The sequence below is a fragment of the Pongo abelii genome, chromosome 23 (assembly GCF_028885655.2).
Source record: "Pongo abelii isolate AG06213 chromosome 23, NHGRI_mPonAbe1-v2.0_pri, whole genome shotgun sequence".
NCBI classification, from domain to species: domain Eukaryota; kingdom Metazoa; phylum Chordata; class Mammalia; order Primates; family Hominidae; genus Pongo; species Pongo abelii.
Window position 1 is genome coordinate 45,560,890 of NC_085929.1, and position 26,154 is coordinate 45,587,043.

Sequence of the window (26,154 nt, forward strand, 5' to 3'; positions counted from 1 at the left end):
AGTATAAGAGGAAGGCGTGCCTCTTGCAGTTGAGACAAGAGGAAGGCATCTGTCTCCTGCCCGTCCCTGGGCAATGGAATGTCTCGGTATAAAACCCGATTGTACGTTCCATCTACTGAGACAGGGAAAAACCGCCTTAGGGCTGGAGGTGAGACATGCGGGCAGCAATACTGCTTAGCAAAGCATTGAGATGTTTATGTGTATGCATGTCTAAAGCACAGCACTGGATTCTTTACCTTGTCTATGATGCAAAGACCTTTGTTCACGTGTTTGTCTGCTGACCCTCTCCCCACTATTGTCTTGTGACCATGACACATCCCCCTCTCTGAGAAACACCGACAAATAATCAATAAATACTAAGGGAACTCAGAAGCCAGGGGGATCCTCCATATGCTGAACGCTGGTCCCCTGGGTCCCCTTATTTCTTTCTCTATACTTTGTGTCTTTTTCTTTTCCAAGTCTCTCGTTCCACCTAACGAGAAGCACCCACAGGTTTGGAGGGGCGACCCACCCCTTCAGGTAGGCAGTGGAAAGTTACAGTGGAAGGTGGTCACCTGTTGTCAGCAGGGGAGGGGGTCACAAGTGCATGGTGGGGAGACCATGAGACCCATTGTCCAGGAGAAGAATGTCATAAGGTCGATTGATCAGTTAGGGAAGGGCAGGAACAAGTCCTAATGGTGGAATGTCTTAAGGTTGGTTAATCAGTTAAGGGAGAAACTGGCTGTTTCACTTTTGTGTTTTTTCGGCTGTTCCAGACTTCTTGGCTGCTGCAGGCCATCTGGATGTATATGTGCAGTTCACAGGGGTCACAATGGCTTAGCTCCGGCTCAGAGGCCTGACACTGACCTCAGATGATCCACCTGCCTCAGCCTCCCAAAATGCTGGGATTACAGGCGTGAGCCACCGTGCCCGCCTGGAATCATATGTTACACGCATGTTTGTTCAATAGGCATGGACTGCAGCCACCCACATGAATATTCATAGCTCCTCCTGTAGCCTGTTGAACATGTACGTTTAGCCAACCCCTTCAGTATAAAGCTCCTGCCCCAGCCCCTCCTGCTTCTAAATGTCTGTCTCTGGTGTTTCCCAGAGGCTGCTCTTCCCAGGCTGCTGGATGACTACCTTGCAGGCTGTCACCCTTAACAAGAAATATAGTCTCCTTTCCAAATTTATACATTGTGGCTAGTCACGGTGGCTCATGCCTCTAATCCCAGCACTTTGGGAGGCTAAGGTGGGCAGATCTCCTCAGGTCACAAGTTCGAGACCAGCCTGACCAACATGGAGAAACCCCGTCTCTACTAAAAATCCAAAAATTAACTGGGTGTGGTGGCGGGTGCCTGTAATCCCAGCTACTCAGGAAGCTGAGGCAGGAAAATCGGTTGAACCTGGGAGGAAGAGATGGCAGTGACCTGAGATCATGCCACTGCACTCCAGCCTAGCCAACAGAGCAAGACTCCATCTCAAAAAAGCACAAAAAACAAAAATAAGCAAACAAACAAAAAGACAAATGCATCCCTTGTGTAATTTTTAGGTCACCGCACCATGGGAACACGCTACCACGGGAAGAGAGCTGTGAGACGCGCAGGGAGGCTCCAGACAGGCTGGCCTGGGACACCAGCCGCTGCCCTTCCATAATATGGGGACAAGAGAGGGCGAAAGTTCAGCCCACCAGGGAGGAACTCCGGGCAGGAGATGGGGAAGAAGGAGAAGCAGGAAGGAAAGAGCTCAGTGTGGGGGTGCGCATGGCATCCTGGTGGGACACCTGAGGCCCACACCCACCTGCTGTCCCTCCCTCCCATGGCGGCCTCCGAGGGTGAAGGCCTGGGAGAGGCAGACACCTGGCCCTCCACTCTCCCTCCCTGTCCCCATGGCTGCTGGGTGGGGGCCGTCTCTGGGATGATCCCTGAGGGCAGGATCCGGGAGTCCCTGCGGAGGCATCAGCCTGTCTGTCTTGATGGTGGAGAGGCGGCTCCAGCTGGGCGGGACCACCAGGGGAGGGGCTTGTGCTCTGCTGGCTCAGCCTGGTGTGGACCCACCTCCTGGGCTCTGGCTGCAATGACTTTCTCTTTCCCTTTGCAATTGCCTTGGGTCCTGCCGCACAGAGCGACCTGTCTTTATCAGAGGTCCCTCTGCCCCGGGAAGGGCCCCAGAGAAAACCAGAAAGAGAGTGAGAGACTGAGGAAGATAAATCATCCGAGAGCCTCCCACACCAGCGCCTGAGCAGGAAGGGGGAGGGGCTATGACTACGAGGCCCTGGGAGTTCACTTTAAGGAGGGCTGTCCTAAAACCAGGAGCCTCGAGCAGAAAGTGAAACCCTGATGCTCCAGACAAAGATCTTAGTCAGGACTAGCCGGCCAATGATGAATCCTCAGTTCAGGTACCGCTGCCCGCTCTACCCGCTGGGCCCCTCTGCTGCCCCTTCCTGCCTGGTGGCCCTGCTGGGCCTCAGCCCTGGGCTCCCTCCCTTCTGGCTCCCCTGCACCCCCGACTCCCAGCCAGGCTCCTTGCCCTGCTGTGTGGTAGCCCCACTGCTGCTTCTGAATGGGCCGCCTCCCCCACCTGCCCCAGCCCAGGTCCCCTGCTGAAACTCTCCCCTGAAAGTCATGGCTGGGGTGGTGCTCCCTGCCCTGGGAGGGTGCTCCCTCTGTGTGCTTCCCGCCATTCCTGAACTCTGGAACTGGGAGAATTGAACTAAATGATGATTAGAGCAAGGTGGAATTTTGTTCAAAGGGCTTTGATGGATTTTCTGTAAGATTTACATTGCTTAAATACCAAGTCTTAGGAGAAGGTGTGAGGAGGGAATGGTCTCTGAAGCACAAGATAAATCATGTCTTCCAAGGATGTCTCCACTGTGGGCAGAGGAGGATGCAGATGACCCCGAACACATGCTCCTCCTCCACGATGAGCATTCACCATTTATAATGACACCAGTAACGTGGAATATAGTGGCCGGGTGTAGTGGCTCACGCCTGTCATCCCAGCACTCTGGTAGGCTGAGGTGGGCGGATCGCCTGAGGTCGGGAGTTCAAGACCAGCCTGACCAGCATGGATAAACCCTGTCTCTACTAAAAATGCAAAATTAGCCAGGTGTGGTGGCGGGCACCTGTAATCCCAGCTACTTGGGAGTCTGAGACAGGAGAATCCATTGAACCCAGGAGGCGGAGTTTGCAGTGAGCCGAGATCGCCCCATTGCACTCCAGCCTGGGCAACAAGAGCAAAACTTCGTCTCAAAAGAAAAAAAACAAAAACAAAACAAAAAACATGGAATATATGGGAAAAAAACTCAATGATCAGGAGAAATGCTCTTATTTTAAAATTTAGTAAGAAGAGAGCCCGGTCCCCAATGGCTCCCTCCTGCAGGGCCAGTGATACAGAAACTGGACAGGGCTGGCCTGGAAAGGGGCCCCTGCTCCATCTGTCCCCAGCTCTGTGGCCTGGGCAGGTTACCCCGCCTCTCTGCGCGTCTGGCCCCTCCTCTGTAAGGTGGGAATGGCCCCTGCGGGCCTAGGGCAGCCTCACGTGAGCTCACCCCCGCGCAGCACTTAGAAGAGTGGCCTGGGCCTCAGAATTCGGTTCTACCATGATTTAACAATAGTAATATACAGAGGTGAAAAGTCAGGAAGGAACTGAGCTGAAAGGTTAAAAGCTGTTATTTTGGGGTGAAGAGTTTTATTCTGTCTCTCTCTCTTTTTTTTTTTTTTTTTTTTGAGACACAGTTTTGCTCTTGTCGCCCAGGCTGGAGTGCAGTGGCGCGATCTCGGCTCACTACAGTCTCCACCGAAATTCTCAGGGCTGGGGAGGGATGGGGGAGGCCTAGAGCCGTCCAGGGGGCTGTGTTTAGTGGACATCAGCCCGGAGGGCCCCCAGGAGTGCTCTCTACATTGGCTGGTTTCTCTCTTGTGTCTTCAGAAACATGGTGGATGGAATGGATCCACACAAATTCTCCTACAACTTTAAAAATAGACCCATCCTTTCTCGTCGGAATACCGTGTGGCTGTGCTACGAAGTGAAAACAAAGGGTCCCTCAAGGCCCCCTTTGGACGCAAAGATCTTTCGAGGCCAGGTACCACCCAGACTCCAATCACTTTGCAGGCAGGAGCTAAGCCAGCTGGGAAAGCAAACCACGCACTGATAAGTGAAGTGCCCGGCAGCGGGCTATCCAGTGTGTCCTTCTCTCCCACGCTTTCCGAGTCCGTGGCCCTGACCTTCCTGCTGGACCGTCCTGGGATCGGATCGTGGAGGGGGTTTGCCTCTGCACAAAAGGCCTTGTTTTTCCATTTTTCTTTTCTTTTTTCTTTTTTTTTTTTTTGAGATGGAGTTTTGCTCTTGTTGTTCAGGCTGGAGTACAATGACGTGATCTCGGCTCACTGCAACCTCTGCCTCCTGTGTTCAAGCGATTCTGTGGCCTCAGACTCCCGAGTAGCTGCCATTACAGGTGCCCACCACCACACCCAGCTAATTTTTTTTGTATTTTTAGTACAGATGGGGTTTTACCATATTCACCAGGCTGGTCTCGAACTTCTGACCTCAGATGATCCACCTGACTCGGCCTCCCAAAGTGTTGGGATTACAAGTGTGAGCCACTGTACCCCGCCTAATTTTAATATTTTATTTAATCCAATGTAGCTAACATATTATTTCAACATTAATTAACATAAAATTCTTGACAAGATAATGAAGTTTCTTTTTCTTGTCACACTGAGTCTTTGAAATGAGCTGCGTAGGTCACGTACGGTGGGTGGTTCCCACCTGTAATCCCAGCACTTTGGGAGGCCAAGGCGGGCAGATCACCTGAGGTTAGATATTCGAAACTGGCCTGGGCAACATGGTGAAATCCCATCTCTACTAGAAATACAAAAAAAAAAAAAAAAATTAGCCAGGCGTGGTGTCAGTCGCCTGTAATCCCAGCTACTCGGGAGGCTGAGGCAGGAGAACCGCTTGATCCCATGAGGCAGAGGTTGTAGTGAGCCGAGATTAAATCGTTGCACTCCAACCTGGGCAACAAAAGCGAAACTCCATCTCAAAAAAAAAAAAAAAAGAAATGAGTGGTGTATTTTTCAGGTGCCCAGGTCTCTAATCAGAGCCCCATTTCAAGTGCTCAGTAGCCCCTTGGCCAGTGCCCGCCCCCCCAACATGGACAGTGCAGGTCCAGTGGCCTCCCCACTGACCGCAGACAGGGAACAAGGCAGACCCCAGGGGCCCAGGCCACAGTAGGGGCTGAGGCTGTCTGGTGAATGGATGCCTGGGAGAATGGATGCTAGAATTCACACATGAGGCCGTGAACAGGGCTGGGAAAACTTCCAAACACAGGGAAGCACGTGTCTTGGTGCACCTTGTGATGCTTCAACAGCAGGACTGAGACGGGGACATTTACAATGAACAGAAATGTGTGGGCTCGAGTTCTGGACTCTGGGAAGTCTACTGTCAAGGCACCAGCAACTTTCCAGGGCCTGCGAGCTGCACCATCACGTGGGGGTGCAGGTTGTTGCCAGAAGCTCAGGGGATGCTCCAGACAGAGTGGCCTGGGATGTTGAGTCACTGCTGCTCCGTGACATGGGGGCAAGAGGAAGCAGGAATTTAGTCTGACATACTGCCCCTCCAGCTAGAGGGCAAGAGACAGAAAGAGGGGCTGAAAGTCGCCCTTGAATAACCACTGCAGTCGCACCTACAAAGGTGCAGTCCCCACAGCCTCATAGCTGCTTGTAGGTGCCATCTCTTAAGGCCATTACCATAGCAATTAATACTGAACATGGGCTTTGGAGCAGACAAACACTCAAACCAAACAGGGGGGATGGAGGAAAGGAGCTTCAGTGGCAAGATCCCCTGGACTCCTGTCCTGGCCCCTCCTCCTCCTGCCCCACCCCTGCTCTCCTCCTGCTCCCCCTCTCAGAGCATCCCCTGACCCTGCTCCTCTCCCAGGTGTATTTCGAGCTTAAGAACCACCCAGAGATGAGATTCTTCCACTGGTTCAGCAAGTGGAGGACGCTGCATCGTGACCAGGAGTGCGAGGTCACCTGGTACATGTCCTGGAGCCCCTGCACAAAGTGTACAAGGAATGTGGCCACGTTCCTGGCCGAGGACCCGAAGGTTACCCTGACCATCTTTGTTGCCCGCCTCTACTACTTCTGGGACCCAGATTACCAGGAGGCGCTTCGCAGCCTGTGTCGGGAAAGAGACGGTCCGCGTGCCAACATGAAAATCATGAATTACGACGGTGAGAAGTGGGAGGTTCAGGGATGTGGGAGGGACAACATGAGGGTCTGTGATGGGTCCTTTGCACACATACCTTGTGGGTCTGCTCTGATGCCTGCAAAGGCCAAGTGTCCCAGGGGAGCCTGTGGGGTTGGGTCTGGCACTGACTGTAACTAGTCTCCAGAATATGTCTGGGAGGGAAGGGTCCCGAGGTCACAGAAGACGGGCCAGCTGGGCCTGACTGTGTTCTCTCTTCTTTTTCTCAGAATTTCAGCACTGTTGGAACAAGTTCGTGTACAGCCAAAGAGAGCTATTTGAGCCTTGGAATAATCTGCCTAAATATTATATAGTACTGCACATCATTCTGGGGGAGATTCTCAGGTGAGGGTCTCCCTCCAGGCTCATCGCCTCGCTCCTCTCACCTCCTGCTCATCCTCTTGAGGCTTCTCCTCTGTCCCAGACCAGGTCCTCTCCTGGCCAGGCCCTCCCGCCCTCCCTCCTGCCCGCTGCCTGCCCTCATGATTACACCCCCTCATCCACACTCCTCGTGCTCCCTCCACCTTGGTGCCTCCCACCTGCTTTCCTGGGCTCTTCCTGTGAGTGAGAGGCCCCTCCTGCCTCCAGAGAGCGACCTCCATCCACCCCCACAGCCTGGGAGCCCCAACCTGGCTCCTTCCATCTCCCTGGCATAACCGAATTTGTCATAAAACTGGACGTACGAAGTGGGCATGAATAGTCACAAGCCCGACAGTCGGAAGTTTTGAGCAACGTCCTTAAAGGCCGACCTGAGCCCCTGAGAAGGAGCTGCCTCCGTGGAAACAGAGCTTCAGGCTTTGGCTGCCATAGATGTGCCGGGCCGGGTGCCCACAGGGCAGGCATTTATTTTCTCACAGATCTGGAGGCTGCAAGTCCAAGCTGGAGGGGTAGGCGGGGTTGTGTCTTCTGCAGCCGCTCCTCCTGGCTGGCAGGGGGTCCCTTCCGGCCGTGTCCTCTCTGGCCTTTCCTCTGTGCACCTGCACTCCTGGGGTCTCTCTGCCTCCAAATGTCCTCCTCGTTTATGGACCCCAGCCATGTGAATTTGGGCCCACATTAAAGGTCTCATTTAAGTTAATCATCTGATGAAAGGACCTGTCTCCAGGCCAGGTGCAGAGGCTCATGCCTATAATCCCAGCACTTTGGGAGTCCAAGGCGGGTGGATCACCTGAGGTCAGGAGTTCGACACCAGCCTGGCCAACATGTTAAAACCCCATCTCTACCAAAAATACAAAAATTAGCCGGGAGTGGTGGTGGGCGCCTATAATTCTAGCTACTCGGGAGGCTGAGGCAGGAGAATCGCTTGAACCCGGGAGGCAGAGGTTGCGGTGAGCCCAGACTGTGCCACTGCACTCCAGCCTGGGCAAAAAAGCGAAACTTCTCCTCAAACAAACAAGAAAGAAAGGACCTGTTTCCAAATACAGCCACCCTTTGAGGGAGCGGGGGTTAAGGCTTCAATACATTGATTTTGGGGAGAAACAGTGAAGCCCACGGCAACAAGCTGCAGTCATTGTGGGCGGGCCTGGGTGGGGAGTGCAGGGGTTCCTGTCCTGTGTGTCTGTTTCCCAGGGGAGTCCTGACCTGACTCTCACAGCCCCTCCACCCAGATGTTCCTGCGTGCTTCACCTACCCCATTCCTTCTGCACCCAACACTCTGAGCCCCTCCTTAGCCGCCTCAACAGGCTCCCCTGCTCCCCCACTCCCGGGCTGCTCCTCTTCTCAGCCTCTCTCTGGGCCTCTCTGGGGTCCTGACATGACCCCTCAGCTGATGCCTGTGGCTTCCCCAGCCAGAATCTTCCCAGTTCCAGGCTGGGCTCTGCAGAGTCCTATCAAAGGTCGCATCCTCCCCTCTGTCCAGTCCAGGGTGAAGATCTGGTGTTTCTGGTTTGGAAATGCCTCTGCACTGGGTGCCAATAATTCACTTTTAACTTTATAATTTGTGGTTTTGTAAGGACAGGTATTTTTGGCAACAGAAGAAATCCTGTGAGTTATTTAAAAAAAAAAAAAAAAAAAAAGTCCCTGGCAGGCTTTTCTCCCGGCTGGTCCCGCTCAGGAGTGTCTCTGCCCTGATGCTGGGTGTGGCTAGAGTTAATCCTGTAGGTAGGAGGGAAGCCCCAGCGGGTCCACCTCCAGCAGGGACTGAGAGTGAGCAGAGCCGGGACTGGGGTCTATGGTGAGGCCAGGGAAGAAGACCCAGCTGTACCCCAGGGAGAGGGCCTGAGCACACTAAGCTGACCCTGGGGAGACCCTGACAAGGCTTAGACAGGCCCCAGGGCTGCAGTGATCTCCCAGTGAGCCCCAGAAGGGGTCAGAGGGGGAGGTTTGGAGGCTCTAGCAAGTGAGCGGGAGCCCCTTCTGACAGGTGCTAAGGGATGTGGGGAGCAGGGGAAGGAAGGAGGGTGGGGTGCAAGGGAGGAAGCGTGGAGAGGGAGGGGGAGGCGGGACAGACCAGGAGGGCTCTTACTCTTCTGCGCTTTTCCCCCACTTTCCAGACACTCGATGGATCCACTCACATTCACTTCCAACTTTAACAATGAACCTTGGGTGGAAGGACGGCATGAGACTTACCTGTGTTATAAGGTGGAGCGCCTGCACAATGACACCTGGGTCCTGCTGAACCAGCGCAGGGGCTTTCTATGCAACCAGGTGACCAACCCAGCCACCCGCATCCAGGCAGGGCCCTCCCACTCCAGGGACACGCATGAGCAGAAGGTTCTGGGGTGGTACCTGTGGTGTCCCGCAGAGTGTCTGTCACCTGTGCTTCCTGTAGCTGCTGCTGCTTGTCCCCGGGGTTGGCGGAGACTTCGGCTTCAGTGACTCTCCAGGATTGGCGGCTTCCAGCCCCACATGCCTAACCAGCCACATGTCTCAGGGGCTAACACCACTAGTCCAGAGTCACCCCCAGGTCCAGGTCTCAGCCGTCCCCACTCCTGCTGTGTTCTGAGAGGGTCGGGGCAGAGGAAAAGGGTCTGTACCAGGGCCAAGTGGGGTCAAAGAAAAAGTGCTTCCAGCTGGACGCGGTGGCTCATGCCTGTAATCCCAGCACTTTGGGAGGCCGAGGCTGGCGGATCACGAGGTCAGGAGATCGAGAGCATCCTGGCTAACGCGGTGAAACCCCATCTCTATTAAAAATAGAAAAAATTAACCGGGTGTGGTGGCATGCACCTGTAGTCCCAGCTATTCAGGAGGCTGAGGCAGGAGCATGGCATGAACCTGGGAGGTGGAGCTTGCAGTGAGCCGTGATCGCGCCACTGCACTCCAGCCTGGGCAACAGAGCGAGACTCCGTCTCAAAAAAAAAAAAAAAAGTGCTGCCTGAGGACCCTCCCAGGATCCCCTCACAGACACAGCGCCCACCAGGAATGATTCAGAACTGTGGGATTTGAGGATCGGGGCCTACCTGACCTCACAAGGCCAGGATTCCCCAGTGCCTGCTCCTGGGCTTCATCCTGCAGGAAGAGAGACTGAGGCAGGAGAGGCCGACCAGGGATTCTGTCCTGCCCAGGGTGGAGCCCACAGCAAGGCCAGAACAGGCCCCAAGTCAGGATGCAGGGATGGCCAGCATTTGAAGAGGAGCTGGGCCAGGCCAGGCCGAGGGGCCCTGAGCCCGTGGGACGTTCTTCCCTCGCCCTTGTCCAGCACAGCCCCTGACTGGAGAGGCCGAATTCTGCTTGGCTCTGGTGCTGGAAACGGGGTTCCTCTGGGCTCTATGAGCTTAATATGGGCCCTGCTGGGCCCACACACACTGCTTGGAAGCTACTTTCAAGGGCACTGGTCCCCATCACTGCCTAACCAGTGGGATGGGACTCCCCCAGGAATGACCCACAGCCCCTTCTCAGCACAAATCGTGTCATCCATTCTATCCCGAGTCCTCTCTGCACTGGACTCCTGGGCTTGACTAGTTCCCAGTCGAAATTTGGACAAAACACCATCATTCCTTGGGCTCAACAAGGACCATCACCCCATGACTGGGGCCCTTCCCAATATGGGGTTAGTCCTGCTGGGGGCCCCTCATCCCCACTTCTCCCTGCAAAGGGAGCCTTCTGGCCTCAGTCTATGTCACTCGTGGGCTTAATACAGGGTAAAGCACAATGTGGAAGCTTCTAGAATTACGGGTCACAGAAGGGGTGGGGCAAGGGGAATTGATGGGTAGAGAGGTCAGTCTCCCCATGAGGGAAGCATACGCAGCTCAGTGGCATCTGTCCTCCCTCCCCCAGCTCTACAGCCCCTCCCTGCAGGCCTGGGGCAGAGTGAGGGTCCTCAAGGCACTGACCTCATGTGCAAAATGAGAGGATGCGCCAAATACTCAGTATCAGAGAAATCCCATCATAATGGAAAATTAAATTATTTAATAGATTATTGTAAAAATCCGGTCAGGTGTGGTGGCTCACGCCTGTAATCTCAGCACTGTGGGAGGCTGAGGTGGGCAGATCACTTGAGGTCAGGAGTTCAAGACAAGCCTGGCCAATATGGTGAAACCCCGTCTCTACTGAAAATACAAAAATTAGCCAGGCGTGGTGGTGCATGCCTGAGTCCCAGCTACTGGGGAGGCTGAGACACCAGAATCGCTTGAACCCGGGAGGTGGAGGTTGCAGTGAGCCGAGATGGCGCCCCTGCACTCCAGCCTGAGTGATAAAACCAGACTCTGTCGAAAAGAAAAGGAAAGAAAAGAAAAGAAGAGAAGAAAAGAAAAGAAAAGAAAAGAAAAAAGTCATCTTGATAACTGGGATTCGGTGCCCCCTTCTAATTTTGTGCTGGAGGCTGCCCCGCTCCCAGCCTCACCTGATCCAGGCTGTCCCTCCCGACTCACTAAAAATTACCTTGGCCGGGTGCTGTGGCTCATGCCTGTAATCCCAGCACTTTGGGAGGCTGAGGAAGGCAGATCACCTGAGGTTGGGAGTTTGAGACCAGCCTGAACAACATGGAGAAACCCCTTTTCTACTAGAAATACAAAATTAGCCTGGTGTGGTGGTGCATGCCTGTAATCCTAGCTACTTGTACACTCCAGCCTGGGCAACAAGAGTGAAACTCTGTCTCAAAAAAAAAAAAAAAAAGAGATTACCTCATGACTTGCTTTCTTTTCTAGGCTCCAGCTATACATGGTTTCCCTGAAGGCCGCCATGCAGAGCTGTGCTTCCTGGACGTGATTCCGTTTTGGAAGCTGGACGGGAAGCAGCGCTACAGGGTTACCTGCTTCACCTCCTGGAGCCCCTGCTTCCGCTGTGCCCAGGAAATGGCTAAATTCATTTCAAATAACCAACACGTGAGCCTGTGCATCTTCGCTGCCCGCATCTATGATGATCAAGGAAGATGTAAGGAGGGGCTGCGCACCCTGGACGAGGCTGAGGCCAAAATTTCAATAATGACATACAGTGGTGAGAATGGAAGCCTGGAGTAGGATGGGGTCAGCCAGGGCAGGAGAGGGCCCTGGGAAGTTACTAGAAAGTGGGGAGGGTCGGCATCCCTGTGGGAAAGGCCTTGATCCTCCGCCTGCAGAGGCGATGGCTGCATTCTGGACCTGACTTTGGGGTCAATGGGAAGAGAGAGGCCAGGCCAGGAGATGTGGACCTGGGGAGGGCGGGGAGGGTGGCTGGAAGTGGCAGCAGAACTTGGGGCTTCCAGAAAAAATGAGAACTGGGCTGGCCCAGATTCCAATAGGAAAGAAGTGCCTGATAAAGGACATAAATCCCTAGGGGAGGGAGAGGGAAAGGAGGGACTGAAACCAGGATGTGGGAAATCTGTCCTGAGAGTCATGGGCCCTTGGTGCCATCCCGGTCCCATGGCGGGAGCGTGACTTACCTCCCCTGTCCCTTTTCAGAATTTCAGCACTGCTGGGACACCTTTGTGGACCACCAGGGACGTCCCTTCCAGCCCTGGGATGGACTAGAGGAGCACAGCGAAGCCTGGAGTGGGAAGCTGCAGGCCATTCTCCAGGTGAGGGCTTTCTCCCTCTGCCCAGTGCCCCATCGGCCTCCCCCTCCTCCCCTCTCCCCTGCGCCTTGCCTTCCACTCTGCTCAGAGCCTCCTCTGGGTTCCCTGCTCCCCCAGGGCACCTGTCTCTGTCCCTCCCTTTCCTTCTCACAGCCTCCCTTTCCCTCCCACCTCCCGCATCCCTCCCTCCTCTCCGATCATTGTCACTGTCCCCAGGCCTCCACCATATGCTTACTTTCCACTCACTCACCCTTTGCTCCATTCAACACCCCTGCTCTTCCAGAATCAGGGAAACTGAAGGATGGGCCTCAGTCTCTAAGGAAGGCAGAGACCTGGGTTGAGCCTCAGAATAAAAGATCTTCTTCCAAGAAATGCAAACAGGCTGTTCACCAGCATCTCCAGCTGATCACAGACACCAGCAAAGCAATGCACTCCTGACCAAGTAGATTCTTTTAAAAATTAGAGTGCATTACTTTTAATCAAAAATTTACTTATGTTTCAATAATAAAGTACTAATATTGTGCTCAATACACTCAGAAAAGTTTCAAACCTACTAATCCAGTGACAATTTGAATCGGTTTTATAGGTAGAGGAATAAAATGAAATACTAAATCTTTCTGTATATATTTTCCTGTGTGATTGTATCATGAATTGCAAGTGTTTCCATAAACTAGCAAATGTGTAGATGTCTTTCCTTGTGTAGTGGACCTGTAGCCGGGAAAGGTCACACGACATCCCTCTGGAGCCAGAAAACTCAGCTAAAACTCACGGGAGAGGAACCTAAATGCAGACCCCACCGTCACTCACAAAGCCCCGCCCACCCTCACTCACAGAGCCCCAGGCACTGATTGGAAGGGACATGCCCAGCAGTTAAGAGGACAGCCAGCAGCCAGTCTCCCTGTTGGAAAGGAACCACACACGTGCAGTCAGGGGCCCTCCGGAGCAGCCCTGTGTCCACCCCTTCCTGATTCCACCTCCTAGAGAGGGAGCCCAGGGAAGGCCATGGCTGAGACCCAGGACAGGCCCAGTCGGGGGAAGGAGCCCAGGGAGGGGGCAGGTGTCCAGGCTGGGCCCAGAGAGAGGGCTGGGGAGAGGAGCAGCCCAGGAGGCAGAGCCCAGCCACAGAGGGGAGAGGAGCTGAGTCCTGGGGACAGGAGGCTCCAGAGGCAGAGACGGAGCCCAGGGCTAGGGCGGCAGGTGTCAGGGCTGTGGCTTCAGCTTGGCGTCTGTCCCAGGTGTTCTGCATTGGTTCCCAACTCTGGGATGTGTTATGTGCCTGATTACAGCAGGTGGCTCCCACCTCACGATTTCTGGAAAATCCTCAGAAGCCGCGTATAAGACCAAGAACGGGCCTCACACGCAGCTGCTCCTGGGCAGAAACGACTCACTGTTTCCCTGGCCTAGACACACACAACACACACACACACACACAATACTCACACTACACACAACACACACACACAATACTCACACTACACACAACACACACACATACACATACACAAGACACACACACAAAAACACACATGCACGTACACAACACACACAACACACGTGCACACACGCACACACAGTGACAGAGACTTGACAATAAGAAACCTCCTCCAGGTGCCCCAGAGCTCTCCGGGGCCCACCCCAGCCCCGCCCTGAGCTAAGGAATTTGGGGTTTGCCACGCAGGGGTGGGTGTGGGAAAGACCAGGTTGTCAAAGCTGCCCTTTGCTTGTGTCTCTGGGTTTGACAACAGCCCTAACTCCACTCTTTTGAAGCACGTGATGAAAAATGTGCGGTCATTCTGGGAAAGGGGCCAGTGTAGGGGAGGCCAGAACCCCACCTTCCAAGGGCCCAGGCCCCTGTCCCCCGGGCCTCAACTCACAGCTTAGTCCATGACCTGGGAACCCTGTGGGTCCTGGGATGGGAACTGGACACAGCCCCATGACACTGCTGAGACCTGGGCTGGGAACTGAGAGCCTGTGGTCCCTCTGGGCTGTAGGGAGGCGGGGCCCCCACAGTAGTGGTAGAGCCGGGACCCCGGACACAGCAGCATGGACTCCAGACCCAAGTGGAACCTCCATTCTGGTCCCAGGGTGACCCGGGCTGCACAGACCAGCACCTGCCCAGGGTCCCTCTGCCCTGCCTTCTCCTTCAATAGTCTGGACGCCAGCTGCGTGCCTGCCTTGTCCCCCGCTTACAGGAGACCAGGGTGAATCTCGGGCAAAGCCTGCACCTGTGAAGGAGGCCATTCTCCCTGCTCCCATCCCTGCTGCCCACATGGGGAACCAGCTCCTTCCTGTCCCCGGGGACTTCCTGGGCTGTGGTGGAAACTCCCGTGGGATATGGGGTCTTACATTTTCCCTCAGTGTTGCAGAGGCTGAAATGGGGGCGGGGCTGTCACTCCCTAGGAGCTGACCCCTGTCACCTGTGCTTAGAAGTGTCTCCGGGAGGCACAGTGTTTTATCAGTGTTATCTACAAGCATTTTACAGTGTAGTTTGTTTTTTGTTGTTGTTGTTTGTTTTTGGTTTTTTTGAGACAGAGTCTCGCTGTGTCACCCAGGCTGGAGTGCAATGGCGCGATCTCAGCTCACTGAAACCTCCGCCTCCCAAGTTCCAGGATTCTCCTGCCTCCACCTCTGGAGTAGCTAGGATTATAGGTGTGCACCACCACACCCAGCTAATTTTTGTAGTTTTAGTAAAGATGGGGTTTCACCACTTTGGTCCAGGATGGGCTCAAACTCCTGACCTCAAGCGATCCGCCCGCCTGGCGTCCCAAAGTGCTTGGATTACAGGCGTTAGCCACCGTGCCCAGCCGTGAGTGCTAGTTTTAGATCGGATCCCAGGCCCCAGGCTGTGTCTGTCATGGGCAATCATGATGAACTTTTGTTGCGCTGTGCTCTGGGAAAAGCTAGACATTTTGCCACCCACTCCACTCCACTCCACGTAGCAAACAAAACAAACCCATCAGGGTCCCAGCATGGAGGGCAATGCAGTCTAATGATGGTTGGACAGACTGGCAGAGGCAGCCCTGAACTGTTCCTGGGTAAGACCAAGGGAATGAGATCATGATTCCAGTCAGTTCTTGGTGAATGTCATCCCCCTACCCCACCCTCAGAACAAATACAGATTTTCAAAATCTACCACTTTTTTCTTTCAAATTTTCTACCCATGGAAGAATGAATGACCATCCGGAGACAGCAGGGAAGGTTGTTGCTTAATCAAGATGCTGGTGTGTTTCAGGGAGCTGGCCAGGGTGGAGTGAGCTTGTGGCCACGTTCCCTGGGTGGGAAGACTGAGATGGAGGTGGGGGTGGTCCAGGAACTGTCAGGAGCAGGGCTGGGGGAGACGGCCTGGCACAGGGCCATACCTGCACACAGAGCAACAACGCCCACCATCAGGTCTGCCCTGTGCCAATCAGAAAATTCTGGACAGAGACCGTGACCCTCCGTGTCACTCTGGGGCAGGGGGTAATGGTTCCACACACTTCTATGGGGACCTGGAGAGTGGAGACCAGAGCACTGGTGGGTGGGCAGGCGAGCCTGAGTCTAAGAGCCCACTATGCCTGCCACTGTCCCGTACCTCGGCACGTCACCTCCCCTGAAACCTCTCTTTACTCACCTGTAAAGTGGGGGCAATTATACCTCCCTCTCAACTGTGCACTTGGAGGGCAGCGAGGGCTGGATTTGGGACAGAGCTGGTACGCACCAGGCGTTGGGCCAATCTGAGTCTCCTCCTCTCCCTGAGTCAAGCTGCCTGACGTGATGGCAGTCTCCCTGCCCACAAGGTCTGGTCCAGCCCCTCCACCCAGGAAGCCCTCGGGGAGGTGATGCCACCGGCAGTGCTGTGGTTTTGGCACCCACAGGCATAGGATGGGCTGCGGTGGAAGGTGCCTGCTGTCCCTTAGGGTCTGTACCTCGGCCACCCTCCAGGGTGGGGCCCTATCCTCCTCCCACTGCCTTCTCCGGCCCTCACCACCCCGGGCAGGCACTGCTTCCCAGAGAGCCACCCGGGTCAGGAGTAAAGTGCCCTCTGTGGTCAAAGTCTGAAAAAGTTGCCCCCACACCTGCCTAACGGTGCACAGGGCTTTCTAGGGGGATAGGGAGGAGGCAGGCAAGACTCTGGCACCTTTTCTGAGTCACATCCCTTCTACTGGGGCCCTGAGTCTGCAGGACGGAAGGATGTGGCCTTGCCTGTCAGAGGGTTCTGACAACACAGAAGGCTCCTGAGTCCTCGAAGGGCATCCTCAGTGGGAGAGGGGCCCTGAGCAGAGAGGAGCATAAGGGGAAAGGCACACACCTTGAGAGGTCAGTGTCAGCAGGGAGCCTGTTTGCCTGTAGACATCCGTCTCCACTCTTTATTTATATATATTTTTTCAGTAAGGGTCTCACCCTGTCACCCAGGCTGGAAACCAGCCTGGCCAATATGGTGAAATCCGCTCTTAACTAAAAATACGGAAATTAGCCGGGTGTGGCGCTGCACACCTGTGATCCCAGCTACTTGGGAGTCTGAGGCAGGAAAATTTCTTAAACCTGGGAGGCAGAGGTTGAAGTGAGCTGAGATCGCACCATTGCACCACAACCTGGGTGACAGAGCGAGACTCCATCTCAAAAAAAAAAAAAGAAGCTTAAAACAAAGACGGGACGTTCTTCCTTCTGCCTTCTGAGGCCTCCCTAGTCTGTAGTGCAGGAGCTTCTAATAAATGATCACAACTTCACTGCGCCCTGTGGCTCACCTTGAGTTCTTTCTTGTGAGAGATCCAAGAACCCATTCTTGGGGTCCGGATCGGGTCCCCTTTTGCAGCAACGAACACAGGCCAGAGTGGCCAGGCCAAACCTCCCCTCCTCCTGAAGACAACACCTAAGCACAGGCCCGTCCTAGACACCACAGGGTCTCTGCTGCAGGAATTGACTGGAGGAGCAGTGGGAATGCTGCCTGCGGGAAGGACCAGGAAAAGGTTCCGCCTTCCTTTCCATCCTCCCCGCTTCTCAGCCTGGGAGACTCAGCTCTGTGATTAACCAGCACTACAGTGTGCAGATCTGACGTCTCTTCTGGCAGGACCCCGCTCATTCTGGAATCGTCCTTGGACTGTAGCCCCAACATTAGGACAGATAGGGTGGAGGGGATGCCATTCCCAGGAACCTTCTAAATTCTCGCCCAAGTTCCTGTGACCCCAGGGGCCATGCAGGGTCTAGGGGGCTGTCGGGGTGTGCAGGGCGGAAGTATATGGAGGGACAAGCTGGGCAAGTTTCAGCGGGACTCCTTGGTGTGGAACCTAGACTCCGCAGTGACTGCCCCTAGTCCTCACCCTTGGGATTCAACTTTCCTAGGGGTTCTTTGGTTTTTCTTTTTCTTTTTCTTTTAGACAGAGTCTCGTTCTTGTCGACCAGGCTAGAGTGCAGTGGCACAATCTCGGCTCGCTGCAACCTCTGCCTCCCAGGTTCGAATGATTCCCCTGCTTCAGACTCCTGAGTAGCTGGGATTACAGATGCCTGCCCCCATGCCTGGCTAATTTTTGTATTTTTAGTAGAGACGAGGTTTTGCCATGTTGCCCAGGCTGGTCTCGAACTCCTGACCTCAGGTCATCAGCCTGCCTGAGCCTCCCAAAGTGCTGGGATTACAGGCATGAGCCATGGCACCTGGCCTGGCTCTTTGGTGTTTATGATCTGAAGGGTGTTGGTTGATATGCATGAAGACGAGGACATGGGTTCCAGAATGCAAATGTGAAGTCCAGGTCCTTCATCTCTGACCTGGGAGGCCCTTTAGGAGCAGTAAGTCCCCTCCCTCATGTCTCCTCTCCTGCTCCTTTCCATGGAGCAATGAAGAACCTCAAAGTAGCTAGCTGTGGGGGAGAAGGGACACAGGAAGTCCTGGCCAGCACTCCAGCTCTGCTGTTGATTTGCTGTGTGACCTGGGGACAGTATCTTAGCCTCTCTGTGCTTGGGACCTCCTCTGACTGTCAGGATCACTGCCCTCCCCTCCCAGTGCTATCTGGGGACTGGGCTAGGTAATGGGCACTGGATCCGCTGGAGATGCAGTCCTGAGCCTGACCCCAGTGCTCATTTCACATCAGGCTCAGGGTCCTGCCAGGAGGCTGAATGCCAAAGGTCAGTGGGGTGGTGGGGAGGGGGCTGCAGCCTGCCCTGTCCACCAGGGGAGTGGCATCTGGGCTATGGTGTCAGCCCTGGTCTGGATCTCTGTTCCTCTCTGTGGCCTCTATTCCTTTCATTTATTTTAGTTTAGTTTAGTTTTTGAGACGGAGTTTTGTTCTTACTGCCCAGGCTGGAGTGCAGTTGGCCAGGTTGATTTTGAACTCCTGACCTCAGGCGATCCACCTGCCTCAGCCTCCCAAAGTGCTGGGATAACAGGCACCGTGACCAGCCATCAATTCCTTTCTTTTTTATTTTTATTTATTTATTTATTTTTTTTTGAGACAGGGTCTCGTTCTGTTGCCAGGGTGGAGTGCAGTGGTGCGATCTCAGCTCACTGCAACCTCTGCCTCCAAGGTTCAAGCAATTTCCCTGCCTCAGCCTCCCAAGTAGCTGGAACTACAGGCACAGGCCACCACAACTGGCTAATTTTTTGTATTTTAGCAGAGACGGGGTTTCACCATGTTGGCCAGGATGGTCTTCATCTCCTTACCTCGTGATTTGCCCGCCTCAGCCTCCCAAAGTGTTGGGATTACAGGTGTGAGGCACCGCATCTGGCCTTTGTTCTTTTGTAAACTATACCTGGGGAGGGAGTTGGGTCTGGCTGTACCTGGAGAGGGAATTGGGGGTGGGAGGATGGGAGGTGAGCCGCCTCCATCAGACTTCTCCTGCCAAGCGTGAGGAAAGTAGAGAAAGAAAGGAGCCTGAGGGATCTGAAGCAGCCCAGGGCCCTCCCACTCCAGTCCCACAAAAGGAAGAGGGTGGAGCCACCCCATCAAGCCCTGGGAGGTGACTTTTTGTGACTTTTGGGAGAGCTGCCAAAAGTGAAACTTAGCGCCCCAGACAAGCAGGGGCAAGTCGGCCAAGGAAGCTGTGGCCAGAAGCACAGATCAGGTACTGCTGCCCACTCTGTCCACTGGGCCCTCTGCTGCCACTTCCTGCCTGGCAGCCCTTCTGGGCCTCAGCCCTGGTCTCCCGCTGCCCCAGCCCCAGCCCTGGGCTCCTTCCCCTCTGGCTCCCCTGCCATCCCCACTCCTATCCAGGTTCTTTGCCCTGCTGTGTGGTCACCCCACTGCTGCTTCTGATTGGGCCGCCTCCCCAGCCTGCACCAGCCCAAGCCCCCTGCTGAGACTCTCCCCTAAAAGTCATGGCTGGGCTAGTGCTCCCCACCTTGGGAGGGTGCTCTCTCTGTGTGCTTCCTGCCATTCCTGGGCTCTGGAACTGGGAGAACTGAACTAAAGGATGATGGGAGCAATCTGGAATTTTGTTCACAGCACTTTGATGAACCTTGTGTAAGATTTACTTTGTTTCAATACAAAGTCTTAGGAGTGGGTGTGGGGAGGGAATGGTCTCTGAAGCACAAGGCAAATCATCTCTTTCAAGGATGTCTCCACTGTGAGCAGAGGAGGATGCAGACGACCCTGAACACACGTTCCTCCTCCACGATCAGTATTCACATTCACCGTTTATAATGACACCAGTAACACGGAATTTATGGGAAAAACTCAATGATCAGGAGAAATGCTTTTATTTTAAAATTTAGTTAAGAAGAGAGCCTGGTCCCCAAAGGCTCCCTCCTGCAGGGCCCGTGATACAGAGACTGGACAGGGCTGGCAGGGAAAAGGGCCCAGCTCCGTGGCCTGGGCAGGTTACCCCGCCTCTCTGCGCCTCTGGCCCCTCCTCTCTAAGATGAGAATGGCCCCTGCAGGCCTAGGGCAGCCTCATGTGAGCTCAGATCCTCTCAGCACTTAGAAGAGTGGCCTGGGCCTGGGGATGGAAGTGCTACCCTGATTTTTTGTTTCGTTTTCTTTTTTTGAGAAGGGGAGTCTCAGTCTGTCACCCAGGCTGGAGCGCAATCTCGGCTCACTACAAGCTACACCTCCCGGGTTCACGCCATTCTCCTGCCTGGCCAGGCAAAATGGCTCATGCCTGTAATCCCAACACTTTGGAAAGCTGAAAGGGGAGGATCATCACTAAAGGTCAGGAGTTCCAAACCAGCCTGGGCAACATAGGGAGACCCCTTATCTATTAAAACTAAAACAATAAAATAAAATAACATGAATAGGTAAAATGCCAGGATTTAATTGAACTGAAATATTAAAAAGTTCTTATTTTGAAGTGGAGAATTTTATTCACTTTTCTTATTTTTAATGGGTTAGAGGATGGGTGGCAGAAATACTGGGAGGATGGGAGATCCATCCCTGGAAAGACCAGAGCTGGGGCCCCAAGCTGGGAGAGGTCACCCCGGCCCTGCTGCCCCTGCCAGCATCTCCTTCTCTTCTCCTTTCCCTGGTCTTCCTGCTTGGGAAAGCTGCAGTAATTCTCAGGACTTGGAGGCTTGAAATGCTCAGGGGTTTTCCAGAAAGCAGAATAGAAAGTAGAAGGGCAACCACCAATCAGAGAGGCCAAAGAAAGGGAGCTCAGGCCCTCAGGGAGACATGAGGTAAGCGCGTGGGTCACAATCCTGGTGGGGCGCAGTGGCTCATGCCTATAACCCCAGCACTTTGGGAGGCCGAGGTAGGTGGATCACCTGAAGTCAAAGGAGTTCAAGACCAGCCTGGCCAACATGGTAAAACTCCATCTCTACAAAAATACAAAAATTAGCCGGGCATGAAGGAGGGTGCCTGTAATTCCAGCTACTTGGGAGGTTGAGGCGGGAGAATTGCTTGAACCCAGGAGAATCACTTGAACCTGGTAGGTGGAGCTTGCAGTGAGCCAAGATTGGACCACTGCACTCCAGCCTGGGCAACAGAGCGAGACTCTCTCTCAAAAAAAAGCAAAATCCAAAATTGAATCCTCTGTAGAATGTAATCACAATTCAGGAGAGCAAAATCTATGTAATTCCTTCAGCCAAAAATCTGTCACAACACTCCCTTGGTGACAACAGCTTTTCTGTTCACTCAACTCTGTGTTTTGGGCAGACAAACTTGTCACACACCTGAGCAAAGAGCACAGTGCTAGAGGAAGCCCCAGTTTCCACCCCGTCACTCCCCAAGGAGAAGGGTTCTGGTATTGGACATGTAGGGGTCGAGGGGCCTGTGGACCTCAAGGAGGGGGTGTCCAACTGCAGCTGGAAAGAGGGATCTGGGACTCAGGCCAGAAGCGTGGGAGCAGCTCAGAGCAGGTCTGAGCCCAGGGGAGCCAGAAAGGCACACCCACAGTTCTCAGGCAGGGGATCCCCACCCAACCCAGGAAGAATAGTGACGAGGTCGGGGCATCCCCATGAAAAGAGCCTCAGCTGTGGGCAGCAGCGGGTGCCCTTCCAGGTGGGAGGATGGGAGGTAGCAGACAAGGTGGGAGGGAGCACTCCCCTCCTCCTGCCCTCCTGCCAGTCCTTCCTCCCCCTGCTCCACTGCAGTCCTCCTAGCCAACAACTAAAGGGGAGACCCTCCTTCACCAAGCGGAGGGGCCCAAGTGAACAGAAAGGGCTGGGTTTGGCTGGGCACGCCTGTAATCCCAACACTTTGGGAGACCAAGGTGGGTGGATCACCTGAGTTCAGGAGTTCGAGACCAGCCTGGCCAACATGGTGCAACCCCGTCTGTACTAAATATACAAAAATTAGCCAGGTGTGGTGGTGGGCATCTGTAATCCCAGCTACTTGGGAGGCTGAGGCAGGAGAATCGCTTGAACTTGGAAGGCAGAGGTTGCAGTGAGCCAAGATCGCGCCACTGCACTCCAGCCTGGGCGACAGATCGCACCACTGCACTCCAGCCTGGGCGACAGAGCGAGACTCTGTCTCAAAAAACAAAAAAGAGTTGGGTTTGAAAAGTGGCTTGAGCCTGGGGTGACTCCAGAGGACGCTCCCTTCATCTTTGGTTTTCCCCTTTCTGTTGCACAGAAACACGATGGCTCTCCTAACAGCCAAAACATTCAGCTTACAGTTTAACAACAAGCGCCGCATCAAAAGGCCTTACTACCCGAGGAAGGCCCTCTTGTGTTACCAGCTGACGCCGCAGAATGGCTCCACGCCTACCAGAGGCTACTTTAAAAACAAGGTGCCACACGGGCTCTCTGGGCGCAGGGCCGGCAGGGGCTAACCCCATCTGATGTGTGCAGAAAATACATGAAATGCCTGCCTATAAATTTCTCAATTTTTGATTTAACACCTTCTGTGTTTTCCTAACCCTTGGTGCCTGCCTGGGTTTTAGCTTAGCTGGGTCTGAGTGGCCCAGCTTCCCTAGGACACTCCCATTCCTTCCCGTCCCCGGACCTCTGAAGAGGCCAACCCTTCTGTGGAATGCTCCTTCTGCCCCTCTCATTTACTCATTCTCCCGATCTCAGCTCAGTCACTACTTCGGGAAAGCCGAGGTGCCGTGCCACGGTCTGAGTGCAACTCCATCACACCCCTGCCCTCTCCGCTCTATTGCCAGCCCCGACCTACCCTGCCCCCGCCCTCCCTCCCCGCCCCGGCTCTCACCTGCTCTTTAGGATCATCCCGGATTGGACACAGCTCCTAGGCGGGTGTCCAAAGGCAGGGTCCACAGAGCTTCGGGACTGGGGCGTGGAGGCGTTGTCTCCTCCTCTGGACACCGGGGATCTTTGTCCAATTTAGAGAAAGCTGTGGAAGTCCTGGGACAGATGAATTAACACATGGATGCGTGAGTGCAGGGCTGTATAAACCAGGGAAGGCAGGAAGCGAGTGCTTGCCCTGCACTAGGCTAGGTCAGGCCACGCACTAGAAAGTTCACCGGACAGACCCCTCCGCCCCCGCATCCCCCGCCCCTGTCCCGGCCCCCGCCCCCAGTCACATGACTCCTGGCCTCTCTCTTCTCACCTCCCTTCTGTCTGTTTGGGACCCTCCCCAGAAAAAGTGCCATGCAGAAATTCGCTTTATTAACGAGATCAAATCCATGGGACTGGACGAAACGCAGTGCTACCAAGTCACCTGTTACCTCACGTGGAGCCCCTGCCCCTCCTGTGTCCGGGAGCTGGTTGCCTTCATCAAGGCTCACGACCATCTGAACCTGCGCATCTTCGCCTCCCGCCTGTACTGCCACTGGTGCAGGCGCCAGCAGGAGGGGCTGCGGCTTCTGTGTGGATCCCAGGTCCCGGTGGAGGTCATGGGCTCCCGAGGTAGGAAAGAGGCTTTGCAGTTCCAAGAGTGCAAATCCCCTGGGGCACAGGCTTGGCGGGGGCCGGGGGGGGGGTGTGGTTTGGAGGAGGTTGGCGGGGGGCGGGGGGAGCGGGGGGATCTGGTGGGAGGCCAGGAAGGAAGGACTGTGGCTCAGTCAAGGCCCAAGATCCGACACCACCTGGGACGGAGAATTCCCCGGACAGAGCAATGTCCAGGGAGAGGAAGAGAAGAGAAGGGAGAGGAAGCAAGAGCTCCTGGCACTGCAGCTGCTGCCCCTGGGGCCTGGCTGGTTTCCCTCTTCCCTCTCAGAGTTTGCTGACTGCTGGGAAAACTTTGTGGACCACAAGGAACCGCTTTCCTTCAACCCCTCTGAGATGTTAGAGGAGCTAGATAAAAACAGTCGAGCCATAAAGCGACGGCTTGAGAGGATAAAGGTGAGGCACTGTCCTGCCTGCTGCCCCCGACCTCCTCACCGCCTGCCGCAGCCCCATACCCAGTCACACCTCTGCCCACTGCCCTTACCCCTACTTTTTTTCTTTTCTTTTCTTTTCTTTTTTGAGACAGGGTCTCACTCTGTCACCCAGGCAGGAGTGCAGTGGTGCGATCTCGGCTCAATGCAACCTCCGCCTCCTGGGTTCAAGAGATTCTCCTGCCTCAGCCTTCCAAGTAGCTGGGAGTACAGGCACTCGCCACCATGCCCAGCTAATTTTTGCATTTTCAGTAGAGACAGGGTTTTACTATGTTGCCCAGGCTGGTCTTGAACTCTTGGCCTCAAGTGACCTGCCCGCCTTGGCCTCCCAAAGTGCTGGGATTATAGGTGTGAGCCACCGTGCACCGCCCCACTACCTGTTTCTTTTTTGTGTTCTCCTCTCGCACCAGGGGCTCCCTCTTGTTCTTTTAGATTCCAGGGGTACATGTGCAGGGTTGTTACATGGATATATTGTGTGATGCTGAGGTTTGAGTCACCCAATCTACTGGAACATAGCACCCAATAGGTAGTTTTTCAACCCTGGCCCCCCTCCCACCCTCCCTTCTTTTGGAGTCTCCAGTGTCTATTATTTGCATCTTTATGTCCATGTGTACCTCTCACCATATACAAAAATTAACTCGGCCAGGCGCAGTGGCTCATGCCTGTAGTCCCAGAACTGGGAGGCCAAGGCAGGCATATCAAGAGGTCAGGAGTTCAAGACTAACCTGGCCAACATGGTGAAACCCTGTCTCTGCACCTATAATCCCAGCTACTCAGGAGGCTGAGGCAGGAGAATTGCTTGAACCCGGGAGGTGGGAGGTTGCAGTGAGCCAAGATCATGCCACTGCACTCCAGCCTGGGCAACAGAGCAAGACTCTGTCCCGAAAAAAAAAAAATATAACTCAAGATGTGCTGGGCATGATGACTCATGCCTGTAATCCCAGCACTTCAGGAGGCCAAGGCGGGTGGATCGCTTGAGCCCAGGAGTTCAAGACCAGCCTGGGCAACATGGCAAATCCCCATCTCTACAAAAAATACAAAAATCAGCCAGGCATGGTGGCATGTGCCCGTGGTCCCAGCCATTTGGGAGGGTGAATGGGAGATTGCATGAGTTTAGGAAGGTGAAGGCTGTAGTGAGCTGAGATCGTGCCACTGCACTCCAGCCTGGGCAACAGAGTGAGGCTTTGCTTAAAAAAATAATAATAACCAGCCGGGCGTCGTGGCTCATGCCTGTAATCCCAGCACTTTGGGAGGCCGAGGTGGGTGGATCACAAGGTCAGGAGTTCGAGACCAGCCTGGCCAAGATGGTGAAACCCCGTCTCTACTAAAAAAATTAAAAATTAGCCAGGCGTGGTGGCAGGCGCCTGTAGTCCCAGCTACTCGGGAGGCTGAGGCAGAATTCCTTGAACCTGGGAGGTGGAGATTGCAGTGAGCCGAGATCGTGCCACTGCATTCTAGCCTGAGTGACAGAGCGAGACTCCATCTCAAAAAAATAAAAATAAAAATAAAATAATAATAATAATAATAACCCAAGATTAATTAAAGACTTAAATGTAAGACCTCAAACTATAAAAATCTTAGAAGAAAACCTGGGAAATATGAAATACTCTACTGGACACTGGTCTATGCAAAGAATTTATGATTAAATTCTCAGAAGCAAATGCAACCAAAACAGAAATTGACAATTGGGATCTAATTAAATGGAGCTCCTGCACAGCAAAAGAAACTATCAACAGAGTAAACAGACAATCTCCCTTTTCTAAGATGCTCTTGTCACCTCCCTGTTTTTCTCCAGGCCTTCTTGGCCCTTCTGGTGCCAGTTCTTTTCTCTTCCTAATGATCTTATCCTCACCTCTCCCTCCCTTCCTCCCTGTGGTGTCTCACCAGTCGGTACCTCCTAACTTCTCTCTTTCCCTCTCAGCAGTCCTGGAGTGTGGATGTTTTAGAGAATGGCTTAAGAAGTTTGCAGCTTGGACCCGTATCCTCCTCATTGTCAAGAAGCAACTCAAGATGACTTTCCCTGGGGCATGTCAGTTGCCTCATAGCCTGCTGGTCCTGTGAGCAAGCACCAAGCTCCACAGTGCCGGTTCCTTGCCCCAAACCTGGCCCCATCCAAGTACAGAAGACCTTTTTTTCCTCCTTTTTCCATATTGCTTTCTGTTCTAAGTGGGTGAATAATTTTATAATTGAAAAAATAAAGATAATTTTAAAGTCTGTAAATCCAGCCGGGTATGGTGGCTCATGCCTGTAATCCTAGCACTTTGGGAGGCTGAGATGCTCAGCCAATAAATTTCTATTGTTTATGAATCGCCCAATCT

The 26,154-nt window shown here is 54.0% G+C and overlaps 2 protein-coding genes and 1 long non-coding RNA gene across 8 annotated transcripts; 2 read left to right on the forward strand and 1 right to left on the reverse strand.

Moving 5' to 3' along the window:
* Nucleotides 1-1,995: 1,995 nt before the first annotated feature.
* On the forward strand, nucleotides 1,996-12,776 carry APOBEC3G (apolipoprotein B mRNA editing enzyme catalytic subunit 3G). 2 transcript variants are annotated; one of them, XM_024239696.3, is made up of 8 exons: nucleotides 1,996-2,377; nucleotides 3,910-4,063; nucleotides 5,920-6,214; nucleotides 6,459-6,573; nucleotides 8,718-8,871; nucleotides 11,310-11,598; nucleotides 12,042-12,157; nucleotides 12,438-12,776. In XM_024239696.3, exons 1-8 carry the CDS (start codon nucleotides 2,319-2,321, stop codon nucleotides 12,450-12,452), a joined length of 1,197 nt encoding a protein of 398 aa, XP_024095464.2. In that variant the 5' UTR covers nucleotides 1,996-2,318; the 3' UTR covers nucleotides 12,453-12,776. The 2 variants fall into 2 exon arrangements, with proteins under 2 accessions (XP_024095464.2, XP_024095465.2); XM_024239697.3 differs by lacking the exon at nucleotides 3,910-4,063 and having other exon boundaries at nucleotides 2,027-2,377.
* On the reverse strand, nucleotides 4,059-22,973 carry LOC129052663 (uncharacterized). Its single transcript, XR_008517765.2, has 3 exons — nucleotides 22,711-22,973; nucleotides 6,287-9,165; nucleotides 4,059-4,842 (listed from the first exon to the last, which is right to left on the reverse strand). It is a non-coding gene; the product is annotated as an uncharacterized LOC129052663 (long non-coding RNA).
* On the forward strand, nucleotides 19,085-26,056 carry APOBEC3H (apolipoprotein B mRNA editing enzyme catalytic subunit 3H). 5 transcript variants are annotated; one of them, XM_024239951.3, is made up of 5 exons: nucleotides 19,085-19,186; nucleotides 22,132-22,288; nucleotides 23,099-23,366; nucleotides 23,677-23,801; nucleotides 25,758-26,056. In XM_024239951.3, the coding sequence occupies exons 2-5, from the start codon at nucleotides 22,139-22,141 to the stop codon at nucleotides 25,848-25,850; spliced, it is 636 nt and encodes a 211-aa protein (XP_024095719.1). In that variant the 5' UTR covers nucleotides 19,085-19,186; nucleotides 22,132-22,138; the 3' UTR covers nucleotides 25,851-26,056. The 5 variants fall into 5 exon arrangements, with proteins under 5 accessions (XP_024095719.1, XP_002831199.2, XP_009232662.1 ...); XM_002831153.5 differs by having other exon boundaries at nucleotides 25,761-26,056; XM_009234387.4 differs by lacking the exon at nucleotides 19,085-19,186 and adding an exon at nucleotides 20,753-20,861.
* The last annotated feature ends 98 nt before the right edge of the window (nucleotides 26,057-26,154 follow it).

Excerpts from the sequence above, each read along its gene's own strand:
- APOBEC3G (XM_024239696.3), top strand. The coding sequence starts at position 2,319 with ATGCTCCAGACAAAGATCTTAGTCAGGACTAGCCGGCCAATGATGAAT. Across the intron at positions 4,064-5,919 it reads CAAAGATCTTTCGAGGCCAG|GTGTATTTCGAGCTTAAGAA; the intron begins GTACCACCCAGA and ends CTCCTCTCCCAG. Across the intron at positions 6,215-6,458 it reads GAAAATCATGAATTACGACG|AATTTCAGCACTGTTGGAAC; the intron begins GTGAGAAGTGGG and ends TCTTTTTCTCAG.
- APOBEC3H (XM_024239951.3), top strand. The coding sequence starts at position 22,139 with ATGGCTCTCCTAACAGCCAAAACATTCAGCTTACAGTTTAACAACAAG. Across the intron at positions 22,289-23,098 it reads GAGGCTACTTTAAAAACAAG|AAAAAGTGCCATGCAGAAAT; the intron begins GTGCCACACGGG and ends GACCCTCCCCAG. Across the intron at positions 23,367-23,676 it reads GGAGGTCATGGGCTCCCGAG|AGTTTGCTGACTGCTGGGAA; the intron begins GTAGGAAAGAGG and ends CTTCCCTCTCAG.